Genomic DNA, 15,379 nt, shown 5'->3' on the forward strand with positions numbered 1-15,379 from the left:
AGTTCCTCCCGACCACAAAGGAAGCAATACATTAAGCATTGGGGGTTTTTTACATACCTTCTTATTTTTTATAAAAGCCAAGGCAAAGCAGGTATTACCACTCTTTACAAAAAAAGGAAAGATGACAGTTATGTTTAGAGGCATGCTGATAATTATACAGGTAAATGATAAGGTCCCATTCAAACTCAGGCTCTTTCTCTACATGATAAAGATTATAATGAAAATTAAGCTTGCAAAATATATATATACTATTTTTCTCTAATTTCAGGGTAAAAGTTTTCACTAACCAGATTTTTTTCTTGCTGGCTGCCCATTAGGAAGAGTTGTATTTATTTTACTCCTAGATTTCAAACGACTTTGTCAAAATATTTTTAATTTACCTATTTGAAAATACATGCACATATTTCAAAAATAAAAACTGAAAATACAGTGAAAAGTCTTGCTTTTACTCTTATCTGCCATCTTCCCAGTTCATATCCCTAATCAATATGCATATCCTCTAGTTCTTAATGTCAGTATAAACATTTTTGCCCCTACTCATCTTTTTCCTATAAAATATATATGGTGCCTCTGAGTCAGTTAGTCATTCCAAGGGACTAGACATTTAGGTTGCTTCCATTCAAGGCCTCAGTAAACAACCTTGAGCATACATCATTTCATGTAGTCAAGTATCTATACAACATAAATTCCCAAAGGCAGGATTTTCAAGTAGGAAATATACATTTGCATTTGATAGATGTTGCCAAATTATCCTCCATAAGGATAGTTACATTCTCAAAAGTGTATTTGTTTCTCTAGAACTTCAGTAACATAATGCAGTATCAAATTTCTGGACTTTTGCCAATCTAACAAGGAAAAAATGTAGCTTAGAGTGGTCTGTGTGCATTCTTATTGAGGGTGATGTTAAGTGTCATTCCATGTATTTCAGAGTCATTCATATTTCCTTTCCTGTGAACTGTCTTGCCAAGTTTTCAATTATGTTTTTGGCCTTTCTCTCACATTAATTTCTAGCATCTCTTTTTATATTAGTTTGATCATCCTGTTGTCTATGATATGAGTCGTATTTCTTCCCAGTCTATCACTGATTTCACTTGTGTTGGTGAAATGTCACATTTTCACATTTGACATGTGAAAATTCTTAGTTTTTAAATAGTGAAAGTTACAATTATTTTCTTTTATGGCTTCTGGATTGAGTCTTAATTAGGTAGATCTCCACTGTGGAATTAAAGAAATTAACAACCTCATTTCAAATACTTTTATTTACAACTTTTATTTTAATTAGATTTAAATTTATCAAATAGTTGCAAAGAAAACCTAAAGAGTTCCCACATACCTTTTTTCTAAAACTCCAGTTAATGAATTCAGAAGGAATTAAAGAACCAAGCGTCATCATTTTGCAACTTCTAATAAATACTGATCTAGGCAATCGTTAATGCCTACTGGAATCAGTAGGTGAAAGGCTGGTTAAACTGAAATGGTACAGCAATAGATTAGGATGAGCTGGTCCAAGGATCACCCGGTGATGTAGATTCAGAGGACAGCCTGTCCCTGGGAGAGGTAACAGTGCCTCTTCCAGCCCTCCCTCCTGCCTACAAGCTGCTGCTCAGTGGTGAACAGTAACCAGGAGAGTTGCGTACACTCATGACAAAGTAGGTACACCGTGGAAAGTAAGAGAAAGGTGTACAAGGCACCTTTGAAGAGAACCAACAAATTCTCCAGAACACAAGAAGTTAGTATCAATCCACTCAGGAAGAACCAAAAAAAATAATTTTGGGAACATAAAGTACCAACTTATTTTATATTTTACAACACTTAAGTCAACGCTATTAACAATAGTTAATATACAAAGATATACAGTATTCTGTTCACAATCATAGAAAAGTAATAGTTTCAAAGGAGTTTGTTTCTATCCAAAACAATCTAAGTACTCGCTGACATATGCTCTCTTCTAAAGAAATAAAGATTAGATAAAGGCCATATATGGCCAACCCTCAGCCAACATTATACTAAATGGTGAAAAACTAAAAAATCTTCCAAGATCAGGAACAAGGCAAGGCTACCCACTATCACCACTGTTATTCAATATAACATTGGAGGTCCTAGCAAGTGCAATCAGGCAAGAGAAAGATATAAAAAACATCCAAATAAGAAACGAAGAAGCCAAATTGTCACTATTTGTGGATAACATGATTCTCTATATAGAAAACCCTAAAGACTCCACAAAAACACTACTAGAAACAATAAGCAAATACAGTAAAGTCTCCAGCTACAAAATCAACGTTAAAAAATCCATAGCATTCCTATACGCTCATGAGGAAGCATCAGAAAAAGAAGGGGAAAAAGGAATTCCTTTTGAAATTGCAACAAAAAGAATAAAATACCTAGGAATAAATTTAACAAAACAAGTGAAGGACCTATATAATGAAAACTATAAGACTCTATTAAAAGAAATTGAATGAAATACAAAGAAATGGGAAAATATTCTGTGTTCTTGGATTGGAAGAATCAACATAGTTAAAATGACCATATTACCTAAAACATTATACAGATTTAATGCAATCCTCATCAAAATCTCATCAACATTTTTTAAAGAAATAGAAAAAAAAAATCATCAGATTTATATGGAAGCAGAACAGACTCCGAATTGCCAAGGCCATCCCGACAAAAAAGAACGAGGCTGGAGGCATTATTCTGCCCGACTTCAAATTAGACTACAAAGTGACAGTAATCAAAACGGCGTGGTATTGGCAGCAAAACAGACACATGGACCAGTGGAACAGAATCAAGAGTCCAGAAATAAATCCATATTTATATGGGAAAAAAAATTTTGACAAAGAAGGCAAAAATATACAGTGGAGAAAGGAAAGCCTCTTTAATAAATGGTGCTGGGAAAACTGGAAAGCCACCTGCAAAACAATGAAACTAGACTGCTGCCTATCACCACACACCAACATTTATTCAAAATGGATTAAGGACCTGAAACAATAAAATGCATAGAAGAAAACATAGGAACTTAACTCAAGGACCTCGGACTTAAAGGAGATTTTATGAATTTGACCTCAAAAGCAAGGGAAGTAAAAGCTGAAATAAATCAATAGGACTACATCAAACTAAAAAACTTCTGCTCGGCAAAAGAAATCATCAATGGCCATGCCACTCTGAACACACCTGATCCCGTCTGATCTCAGAAGCTAAGCAGAGTCAGGCCTGGTTAGTACTTGGATGGGAGACTACTTAGGAAGATACGGTGCTGTAGGCAGAAAAAATAATAATAATAAAACAAAATGAAATCATCAACAAGGTAAAGAGAGAGCCATCTGAATGGGAAAATAAATTTGCAAGCAACACCTCAGATAAAGGCCTAATATCCAAAATATTAAAGAACTCATGTAACTCAATAACGACAACACAAATGATCCAATCAAAAAATGGGCAGAGGATCTGAACAGACACTTCTCCCTAGTGGACAAAACAAATGGCCAACAAATATATGAAAAGATGCTCAACATCGCTAGCTATTAGGGAAATGAAAATCAAAACCACAGTGAGATATCATCTTACACCTTTTAGAATAGCTATAATCAACAGGACAAATAATAACAAACGTTGGAGAGGATGTGGAGAAAAAAGAACCCTCATGCACTGCTGGTGGGACTGCAAATTGGTACAGCCACTATGAAAAACAGTATGGAGGTTCCTCAAAAAACTAAGAATTGATCTACCATATGACCATACTGGGTATTTACCCCAAAGACTTGAAAACCCATATCCAAGAAGACATTAGCATACCAATGTTCATAGCAGCATTATTCACAGTGGCCAGGACATGGAAGCAACCGAAGTGTCCTACGATAGATGATTGGCTAAAGAAGCTGTGATACATATATACAGTGGAATATTACTCAGCTATAAGAAGAGATGAAATACTGCCATCTGCGCCAACATGGATGGACCTTGAGATAATCATGCTAAGCAAAATAAGCCAGACAGAAAAAGTTGAAAATCACATGATATCACTTATATGTGAGATATAAACCTAAAAACAACAAATGAGCAGGACAAACAGAGACTCATGGACATGAACTATATAGGCTAGTAGTTACCAGAGGACTATAAACTAGTAGTTACTAGTGGGATGGGGGAGGAGGGGTGAGGTAGATGGGGTAAAGGGAGTCAAATACAGGGTTCTAGGAGAGGGTGAAGTGGGTAAAGAGTATCAAATATATGATAGCTGAAGGAAACTGGACTTTGGGTGGTAAACACACAATAGAATACAGATGTTGAATGATAACGTACACCTGAAAATTATATAATTGTATTAACCAGTTACCTCAATAAACAATTAAAATTTTAAAAAAGATATAAAGATTAGAGATTGTGCAGGAATTTTTTCTCTACTGCTCTCTTGTATATTTTCTACAGATTTAAAGTATCCTTCCTTCTCTCTCCCACCCAGGTTGGAGCAAGGCCTAGACTACCACCATTTCAGGTCACTCATTGTTCTCTCCTCTCTGTCTTCTCTTTAACCAGGTACCATTTAAGAAATTGACATTAAATCCTTAAGTGTGATCCTCTAGAAGCTTTCAAACTTTTAACTGCAACCCAGAATAAGACATACATTTTACATCTGAAGCCAGCCAGCACACACCAGAAAAAGTCATACCTGTAAAACCTACACAGTTTCCTCAAAGCATTTACCCTTACTACACGCACTAGATGACTGATCTCCATTCTACTCCACATTGTTTTTTATCCTGGTGACCCAAGTTTTAGGTCACAACTCACAGTTTGAAATACTTAGTAGGTAAGATACATGGGTACATCTCTCTTGGTAGCAACCTAAGGAAGTGGATAAGAGCTCTACCTTCAGGCTGCTTGGAGTCAAACACCAGCTCTACCAGGAAGCTCTCAACCTTTCTGCCTCAGTTTCTTTGTCATGGGGATAAAAGAACAGTGTTACCTCAAAACTGAGCATTAACCAAGACCGTCCACACAAAGTACTTAAGAGTATAAAAATTATCCAATTAATGGCTATTAATAATTCTTAAATGGTCTGTGGACGTTTCGTTGTAAAACATACCTGAAATTCAATATTTTAACTATTTTAAAGTGTACAATTCAGTGGTGTTTAGTAAATACATGATGTTGTACAACCATCTCTCTAGTCCCAGAAAATTTTTTTTATCACCTCAGAATGACACTCCATACCCATTCCAACCTCCTTCCTAGTCCCAGGCAACAACTCATCTGCTTTCTGTCCCTAGGTCCACAGACTTTTTAAACAATAAGGTAACATTTGACAAGAAAAGTCTTCCAAGGTAGAATAAATAGAGTGTTCCCTGGAGTCACTGGTCCTATGGCTCACAAAACAAATTTCTGCTAACCATTTCTTAGGTAAGGGTACCTTACTAAGGGTAATTCTGTGACCTGTTTTGGGGTCAGAAATTCATCTCTCCTGTGAATTGTCACGGCAAAATTTCCAAAGTCTGACAGGTGTGGTGAAGAGACAGCTTTCAGTGTCCCCAAGAGACAGAACAAGCAAGCCTCATCTTTGAAGATGTTTCTTCATTATGTCGTGGAAAATCATCAAATGATTGAATATTTGCCAAATGAATGTTTACTCTTCATTCTTTGCATTTTGAAATGCTGCTTTTGAAGCTCTAAACTTTTACTGTCAACTCGCAAAAAAGTGAACTTGGACACATTTCTTGGCTTTAGATTGTAGTATCATTTCCTTTTTAGGTCCCACCCATCTTATACTCTGATTTCCCACCCTTCCTTTGGGGTGTGGAAGACTGGGCAAAAATAACTTTGTTCTTCCCAGGACTTACTCAGGAGTTACCCAATCAGGGAAATAACAGAGTCACCGAGGCTACCTTGCAAAGCAGCACTGTCGTTCTTTGAAAATTTGTTAAGACTTCTTAGGCCAAAGAAATAAGACACAGAAGATGTGAACTGGAGAACAACCTTGACGCTGGCTACAAAAGTCTTTCTCTCTTTTCTTCTTTCTCTCTCCTTCCTTCTTCTTGCGTTCTCTGTTTTTTAATTGAAGACCAACAGCGCTCGCTCAGAAAATAGTCAGCCCTCATTTTCCACTCCCTCTTCACCCGCCCACCTTAAGTCCCCCAGTCCTGAGTGAAAGCCTGACCCTGGGTGATGTCACTGGGCCAACCCGGCTTATTTGGAGTGTATGTGTCCGGAAGTGGGGCGGGGCGGTGGGGGGGGGGGGTTGGGAGCGGGTTATGAATAGAGAGTGGCAGGGAAGAGAGGAAATAGACTAAATAGTCCGAGTCCAGGGAGGCACTTTATTGCTTGGGGTTTTGGAGAGGGTGAAGGTGGAGGCTTTAGGTAGCAAACTAGCCCAAGAAATCTCATACCTCAAATTGCAGGGAAGCCCGTGCCTAGAAATGTACCAAATGCTGGAAAAGTCCCGAGCTAGAGTTAACTTGATATGGGCAAAAGAGAATTACAACTTTCTGAAGACACAGGTGCCCTGGCAAGTCAGTGAGAGTGCAAGTCTCCGGGTTTGCGGTAAGGATCACTCAGAGCGCTCCAAGCACAGGAAGCCAAGGCTTCACCCCGGGCCTGTCAAAAATGAGAACGTCAAAAGATGACCTGGGAAGCTGTCACTTCACAAGGGCTCAAGTGATCTTTATCGTGGGTCCAGAACGTGCCTCAAGCATCCTGTCCTGGGCTGCTCAGTGACCGCGGTCTCGTTGACCAGGCTCCGAGGGCTACACGAAGGGAGCAGGGAGGGAGGACCCCGCAAGGGCAGCTGCGGCGGGTCCCTGAGGGGAGAGGCTGCTGCCTCTCAAGGCGCCCGAAATGCGTCCCAGGCAGGGCCGTCTCCTTCGAGGACAGTCGAGCCAGCGACAAGAGCGGAGATCAGAAGGTGACAGCACTCGGCTCTCTCTGCCAAGAGTGAGGCAGCTCCGGAAAGTTCCCAGAGCCCGCGCGCGCTTCGCTCAACCATCCCCGACGTCCCGCGCCCCGGAGCGGCCCACGCCCGCGCGCGCGCGTCCGGTGGGCGCACTGACCTGAGATGGTCTCCTGGTAGCCCTTGGTAAAGAACTGCATGGCCATGGCCGCTCTCAAGGGCGTCTTGAGCAGCCCCTGCCGCTGGGGATCCTCGCCCAGAGAGCGCAGGATAGACGAGTAGGCGGCCGCCAGGTTGGGGAGGTTCAGCTCGTTATCCTCCTCGCTCCGGGGCCGCTCGCCCTTCCAGCCGTCCGCCGGCTGGGCGCTCTTGGTCTCCGGCCGCTGGGGCTTCTCTGCGGGGTGGCTCGGCCCCGGTCGCGGGGGCTCCCCGTCAAGGCACCCATTGCTGCACCGGGGGTCCCGCGGCTTCGCCAGCGCTCGCACCGGACCCTTCTCCATGGACCCGCCGCTACCCCTCGGGAGGCTCCCTGGGACGCTTCGGGGGCTGCGACTAAACTTGGCCAGCGGCCGCAGGCAATCGGTGGGGGCCGGCGTCACCTGAGGAAGGTAGGCGATCGGCCGGTGACACTGACAGGAACAACCAGTGGCTCATTTTTATGGGCCAGAGGCTCGGCCCGCGCCCCGCGGCGCCCTCATTGGTGGAAGCCGCTTCGCGTCACGGCGCCGGCCGGGTCCCTTCGCCCTGTCCTTGGCCGGGCGCCCGGGAGGGGGCGGTGCCGCGGGAGGCGGTGCTGCGGGGGCGGGCCGCGGCGGGACCTCGCGGGGTGCCCGCGGGACAGGCGGCGGGTCGCGGGCCGTGCCGTGGACGCGCGTGGGCTCTCCCGGCGCTAGCCGCGGGGAGCAGGTCGGACTCCTCCGGTTGTTGCGGATGAATGGAATCCCACAGGAGACAGGTGTCTGGAGCTGGAACCTCGGCGGGGGATGCGCCGTCTAGGCCCCTGGTCGACCCTCTCTCCTCTTAGGGTAAAGAGCACTCTGCATCAGCAGTGCTCTGATCCCTCCGCCCTGGGAGAGGTGAGCAAACAGGTGGCCTCGCGGGAGAAGAGACTCGGTTAAGCCGTGGGTGAAGAAACCAACTCTTACGCTTTTAGGGCCAGAGAATATTATGACTTGAAACTCTCGGGTTCGTTAGTTTAAAAGATGTGCAGTACACCTGCCACCTAGAAGAACCCTCTGGCCGCTTATGGGAGTCTTTCTATCTAGGAAGATTGCACTTGTGGTGGCCAAAACTTTGACCCTGGAGAAACTGATTTGCAAGCAAAGCTAAGCTCCTTTCTCTTGACGTCGATACAAATTGTGAAATGTTATTGATCAAATGGACCGACCCTTAACTAGTGACATCTGCTTTCTGGTTTAAGATTTAAAAATGAACTTTTTCCTCACTTGAGGGATTATTTCATAATGCCAAAGGTGAGTTTTAAAACACGTATCAAATTATCTTATGATTTGCTCCAGAGAGTTTCTAATGATGATTTTTTTGACGTATAGACAAGTACTAAAAGGCTTAGAGATCAGACATGACGGGAGGGAAGTCCCTGGAATTACTCCATACTAATAAAGTAGCTCAATTCTCAGAATTAGTAATTCATATTTATTGGATGTCTGTTCCAGGCATAGCCCTGTTCTAAACGTTAAGGAAAGAAATGTTGGAATGTTGGCCTCCTACACATCTTTAGGCTAAAAAAGAATATGTGTATCTGTGAGTTTTTAAAAGATAGTGAAATAATTTCTATATACATTAAATAAAAAATTATATAAATCAAGAAATATGAACATTCTCCGGAAAGCTTCTTTGTCACTCTCCTAATATTTATGTGAGTTTTTCCCTTTTGGCAAGCTCCTGCAACCTTTGTTCGCTTTAACGGCTCTGCCCACTGTCCACTGTCCACTGTTTCAAGCATAGTTGAAGACAACATTAAAGGATGGCCTTATATGTAACAAATGAAAATAAGATACCAAGTGAGATACTTTAAAAACCAAAGAGTAATGTAAGATATATCCACACAAAAATTTGTACATAAATTTTCATAGTACCATTATTCATAATAGCCAAAAAGTGGAAACAATTTAACTGTCCATCAGTTAATGAATGGATAAACAAGGTGTGATATATACATATACTGGGATATTATTCAGGCATAAAAATTGTTATATCCTATAACATGGATGAACCTTAAAAACATTATACTAAGAAGAAAAGGCCGAAGCAAAAGTCTACATATCATGTGATTCTATTGTATGAAATATTCGGAACAAGCAAATGCATAGAAACAGAAAGTAGATTAGTGGTTGCCAGAGCCTCAGGGAAATGGGGACTAGGGAGTGGCACTGATAGGTATGGGTTTCTTTTTGGGGTGATGAAAGATTTCCTGGAATTAGTGGCGGTGACTGTACAACTTTGTGAAAATACTAAAAGCCACTGAACTGTACTCTTTAAAAAGATTAATTTTATGGTGTATGAATTATCTCAGTAAAAAAGTTTCTCTTAAAAAGTAAAAATATAGTTTGCAATACACAGACACATGTAGTCTTCTAGAACAATATGTTGTAGACAAATTTAAAGCAATGTTTAATACCAAAATGGATACACTCCAAAGATAAAGACAGCTTCAAAAATAGAGTTTTTCAAGCATCCAGGCAAAAAAAAAAAAAAGTTGCCTAAAAGGGTTTGGGAGTGAGGACGTAGCCTCTAATTTTTCCATAGCAACATCCATTGCCCCCTCCCAAAAGGCAGGAGACTACTTGATAGCTTTAAGGAAAGTAAGTTATACTCATTCACAAAAGCATTCAGGTATAAGAATATACTATCTCAAACATGTGTGAACTTAGAAAACAAACTACTATAAGTCCTTAATGAGAAAACTTCTTGACATGAGATCCTGCTAATTAAGAGATAACCAAAATAAAGAACTTAAGAATGAAGAATTTTAAATATTTAAATATAAAAATAATAGTATAAAGTCAATACTAAATAACTTTGATAATCATTCCTACAAAACAGAACATGAACAGTATTCACCTGGACAATATAAGAATAACAATACAATTAAGCAAAACTAAGCATTGGGGAGAAGGAGATGGGCAGTCTTCACCTTTCATAAAAAGGAGTCAATAATATTTAAACTGAAATGTAGTGAAAAAAATCAAACAACTCAAACCTCTTCATGGTTTTCATAATTGCTTTTATTTTAACTTTAGAGAGGCTGTTAAAAAATATATATTATTGTTGGTGAAAAACAAATATTGTGATGGTTAATTTTATATGTCGACTTGTCTAAGAGATGACCAGATAGCTGGTAAACATTATTTCCCGGTGAGTCTCTGAGGGTGTTTCTGGAAGAGATTGGCATGTGATTTGGTGAATTGGGTAAAGAACACTGCCCTCCCCAATACAGGTAGACATCATCCAATCCATCGAGGACCTGACTAGAACAAAAAGGCAAAGGAAGAGCTTATTCCTTCTCCCATCTGCTTGAGCTGAGACATCCATCTTCTCCTGCCATCTGACATCAGACATCCAGTTCCTGGTTCTCAGACTTTCCGACTCTGGTCGGTACTTATACCATCAGCCCATCCCACTTTCTGCCCCCTACCTTCTTCTCAGGCCTTTGGACTCAGACTGAATTACACCATGGCTTTCTTGGTTCTCCAGCTTGCAGATGGCAAATGTTAAGACTTCTCAGCCTCCATAACCACATGATCCAATTCCTATGGTAAATCTCTCCATATATATCTATACAGAGTCAGCCGTCTTATCCACAGACTCCTCATCTGCAGGTTCAACCAACTGCAGATCAAAAATATTCAGGGAAAAAAAGTTTATGTTGTTGCTGAAGTGTACCATGTAGTTAGGCCTACAAGAGTTGCCTCTGCACTGACTTTTTTTCTGGTCATTATTTTCTAAATGATACAATATAACAACTACATAACATAATTTATAGAGCATTTACATTGCATTTAGTATTGCAAGTAACCTAGAGATGATTTAAAGTATATAGGCTGATGTGTGTAGGTTATATACAAAAACTATACCATTTTATATAAGGGCCTTCAGCATCTGTGATTTTGGTATCCTCAGGGATTCTGGACTCAATCCCCCATGAATACAGAGGGAAAACTGTGTATCCTATGGGTTCTGTTTCTCTGAGTAATACAGATTTTTCAAAATCAACCCTTCAGATCCCTTTTCTTCTGTTAAGTTCAAATAAAATCAATGTGTTTCTATTAAAAATAACATTTCTACTATGATGCTATTTGGCAAAGGGTTTCAACCAGCTTTTAGTGAAGAACTGGAATTTCACATTAGAATGCCACTACATGGTATTCATAGTTACCAATCCAAAAAACTGTATGTGGTTCATGCACTGGCTCCTTTATCAACATGGTGACCATGGGCAAGTTTCCCGACGACCTTAAGCCTCAGTTTCCTCTTCTGTAAAATGAGTATTATAACAATAGGATCTTTCTCATAGGCTTGTTGTGAGGGCTTAAGATAATCTGCGTAGAGAGTTTTGCAACTAGACACATAAAAATTGAGCAATAAATGTGAGCTGTTAATAATAGCAAAGGTGTTTATAATACAAAAAGAATATTTTAATTATAGAAAGAACTCTTGAAAAAGATGAATACTCAAGTGTTGATTTACTTAAGGGACCCTAAGTACAGACCAGAGATATTTAGTGTTATCTCTTATCATTAACTGAAAATCTGATTTGAAATAAAATATTTCTGAAATTATAATGTAAGTCAATAAGAATATGATTTGTTTCATGTTTTTCAGTACAAGTGGTTCCCAACTTACAATGGTTCAACTTATAATTTTTCAATTTAGTGATGGTGCAAAAGTGATACATGTTCAGTAGAAACTGTACTTCGAATTTTGAATTTTAATCTAGTGATATGCAGTACGATATTCTGTCACAATGCTGGGTGGCAGCAGCAGAGAGCCACAGCTCCTAGTCAGCCACGTGATCACGAGGCAACCAATGCTCTACAGTGTACTGGGTTGCCCATGTTTTTTGGGTATTGTGTTGTGAGCAAGTTTAAGGTAGGCTAGTCTAAGCTATGATGTTCAGTAGGTTATTAGGTATATTAAATGCATTTTCGACTCATAATATTTACAACTCATGATGGGATTATGGAGATATGACCCCATTGTAAGTCGAGGAGTATCTGTAATCGATTGTGTTAAGTGAGGCAAAACTGTATTGTAAATATTGTGAGTTTGGCACTTTTTTAAAGTACATTGTGCAACCCCTGATTGTGGAAGTACAGAATTATACCTCAGATGATGCATATTGCTGAACATTTCCTATTAAATGCCCACACTTTAAGTTCTCAACCAAGCATTGTGAAATGGCTCAATTCAACAAGAAAGGTTGTCAAACTCCTATATACTGAGAACACTGGACCAGTGCTCTGTCAACTGAGACAAAGATTATCTGGACACTAACCAACATATCTCTGCAAAGAGCACCATCTCCAACACAGCCATGTCTGACGACAAGACTGACCATCCCATCCACACATATCCATGGCTCGTGCCTTCTCCCTGATCTCCTCTGTAATTAGCATGGTAGTTATTTCCAGAGGAAGTCTAGTTTATCTAGAGTTCTGTAGAGGATTTGTTTTCTAGTCAGCCGATGCTTTCAAGTGATGATTTAACTGTCAATGAAAAATAAACAAAAGGTGTTGCAAATTCTTAAGATCTTAGCAATTCATGGAACCTCTGTTGTTACTGAATGTATCTCTCAGAGTTGCCTGTGGAACTGCATTCTAATGGCATACATCAATCAGGTCTTTCCTGAATGTAATTGTAGTTTTTCTGATGCCAAGATGCTGTTTAAATGTTTCCTAACATCATTCATGTCAGTGATGGAACTAAATACATCTTAAAATACATTTTAAAATCTCACTAACTTGTTAAATAACCAAAGAAAGAATCCTATATAAATAGAAAATATCTTTATTACCAGAAAAGGTGTCTAGGAAGACACATGTGAATCTGTAATGATCCAACGTTTCAAGACCATGGTCAGTCCTTTGCAGGATAGTGTCTTATAAGCCAGCTATGACCTGTCATCAAAGAAGTGCCATATAGCAAGAAGAAGCCCTGTACTGGACGGACCCTTGGTTTCTGGCAGTTACTGCTCAATGCCTACCCAATATTTTTCCTCTCCTTTTTTTACTGAAAGATCTTCAACTTACTTCAGAGAGACAGTATGCCTGGACTTGCCTAAAATCACATTTTTTAAGCTCCCTACAGCTACAATGTTCTTGTGACATAGTTCCGTCCAATGAGTTATCAGTTGCTGATTGGTAATTCTGGGAAAGGCCTTCAAAAGGGTGCAGATAGGTGCTCAGCTGCTGGGTGCCTTATGCCCTTCACCTGTTTCTCTTGCCAAGAGGGCAAGAAGGCCATGCTAGAAGTAGATTAGCTGTTTTGTGCCCAGGAGACTACAAACACATGACCAGGATGACTGAACAGAAAGATCGGAAGATCCCAAATCCCTGATGATACAGCAAAGCAGCCATTCCAGCCCTGGACCATCTTCCTCCAAGCTCTACATTACTTAAGAAAAATGAAACAACTTATTGAGCCACTAGTGTTTGAGTCCCTGTCATTGGCAGCCAAGCACAATTACTAAGTGATACACAATTTGCTACCTGTGAGTGGAATGCTACAAGTAAAATGGGAAACTAAGTATTTGGGCAGAGGGCTTTAAAGGTCGACCAGTTGAAGGCTAGCAAGCTAGTGGCCCCTGTTTGGGCAAGGCATGGCATTTGGTCAAACCGTTCTTTGCTGTAGCTTGCTTGCTATACCTCAGTCATCACTGTGATGAGAGAGTAGGAAGAGAGATGGAACCTGGGTCGAGTCATTCTAGAAGAGCCCTGCTACTGGTTAAGAAGAATGATCCTTTATCTTTTCTTTGCCTTTTACATTATAGAACACATTCTATTTAAGGCACATAAATGAGAAGAATAATTTCAAGTTATCTTGCATGGTGGCTGGCATATAAAAACCATTTAATTAGAATTTATTGAATAACTAAATGGGAAAAATCTTATCCTATCCACTTCAGAATGTACATAAATAAGCACCCTGCTTTTGTTGGTTTTACTATCACTTATCTGCCAATTTATTATGCCTTGTTCCAAGAAAGTAAACACTTGACAGATTGATTAAATAATTAGGTTGGGTTTTCTGATAGCAAACCCTAGACAAAACTATAAGACAATCATGATAACTAACATGTCTTTTTCCCACCAAGACTTACCAAATCCTGCACTTTTTTTTCTAATACTTTTTTAATGTTCTTTGTGTGCTAAGCACCGATCAAGGAGCTTTATTAACTGATTTAATCCTCACTACAACCTTATAACAGAGGATTATTTTTGTAATAGTTCCGTAGGTAGGAAACTATTATAATAGTTTTATGGGTGCAGAGAGCACGGAGAGGCTAGATAACTTGTCCAAGATCACACAATTAGAATCAGTTCGTGGCAGAGCCAGGATTAATCCAGATGTTGTAGCTCTTAACTACCATACTTTAATGTTGCTTTAGTATATATTTCTTCATTCTTCATTATCATTATCATTACCTGACCTTTAGGTTCTGTGATAGTTGCTTTTGCCTGATGAATATGGCTTTTTAAGGCTTTGCTCTGTTAAGCTGTGTATTTCTTCTTCCTGCCCGTGAGGAGGTAATTCTTGGGTTCAGGCCTTGTGGTCCCATAGAAGCAGGCTCTCTATAGGAATGATTAATTTATATTCAATGCTTTTTTAAAAATTGTAACTTTCTTTTTTATTATAACAGTGAGGCGTGAATATTTGCTTATTACTATATTGACTAGTGTGACAGAGAATTCTAGATTTTCATGTACCCATTTGTCCTAGGGTAGGAGACAAGGACCGTTATTCTCATTTTACAGAGTAAGAAACTGGTTTTTACTTGCTCAAATTGTTAACACACATTACGTAAATATGTAACTCTTAAAATTAAAAAAATGCTTGTCTCTCAGTGGCCCCCTGTGCTGCAGTCGTAACCATGCACTGGGAAACCCTGTCCTGAACCAAGCAACAGCAGTTTGGGGGAATTTCCTTGGGCAGCAGAAGCTTCTGGCCCATTCCTGAGCAGTGCTATCCTTGACCATCAAAAGACTGACCACCAAGAGCTGTGGCCCAGGAAGCAGCAATGAGGCAGAGTGGGATCTAAGCTTTGGAGGAGTGATGGAGCTGCCGGCCTTAGGGAGACCCAGTTAGCTGGACAATGAGCCTCTCAGTGGCAGTCAGATGGACTGAAGATATATTTTCCATATCTCCCCCAAAACAGCTCCTAATTCTCCATTCGAGTATAGTTCTCTGAGGAAAGTGTTCTACCTTGACAAACAGGGGTTGAAGTCAGGTTAAATTCGATTTAGAAAAATAATGTGATTCTTG

General features: G+C 40.2%; 1 protein-coding gene and 1 pseudogene across 3 annotated transcripts in view; one reads left to right on the forward strand and one right to left on the reverse strand.

The window, feature by feature from the left end:
• GCH1 (GTP cyclohydrolase 1) overlaps nt 1-7,531 on the reverse strand; it is a 38,611-nt gene extending 31,080 nt beyond the window's left edge. Inside the window, exon 1 of one of the 3 annotated variants that reach the window (XM_016132813.2) lies at nt 7,038-7,530. In XM_016132813.2, the coding sequence (XP_015988299.2) occupies nt 7,038-7,377 (340 nt within the window). In that variant the 5' untranslated portion in view covers nt 7,378-7,530. Of the gene's footprint in view, nt 1-7,037 lie in introns of all 3 variants that reach the window. The other 2 variants (XM_016132811.2, XM_016132812.2) reach the window with 2 other exon arrangements.
• Nucleotides 3,141-3,259, forward strand: LOC118601255 (annotated as a pseudogene).
• Nucleotides 7,532-15,379: the final 7,848 nt, after the last annotated feature.

Source organism: Rousettus aegyptiacus, unplaced genomic scaffold (assembly GCF_014176215.1).
Source record: "Rousettus aegyptiacus isolate mRouAeg1 unplaced genomic scaffold, mRouAeg1.p scaffold_m13_p_3, whole genome shotgun sequence".
In the NCBI taxonomy this organism is placed as follows: Eukaryota; Metazoa; Chordata; class Mammalia; order Chiroptera; family Pteropodidae; genus Rousettus; species Rousettus aegyptiacus.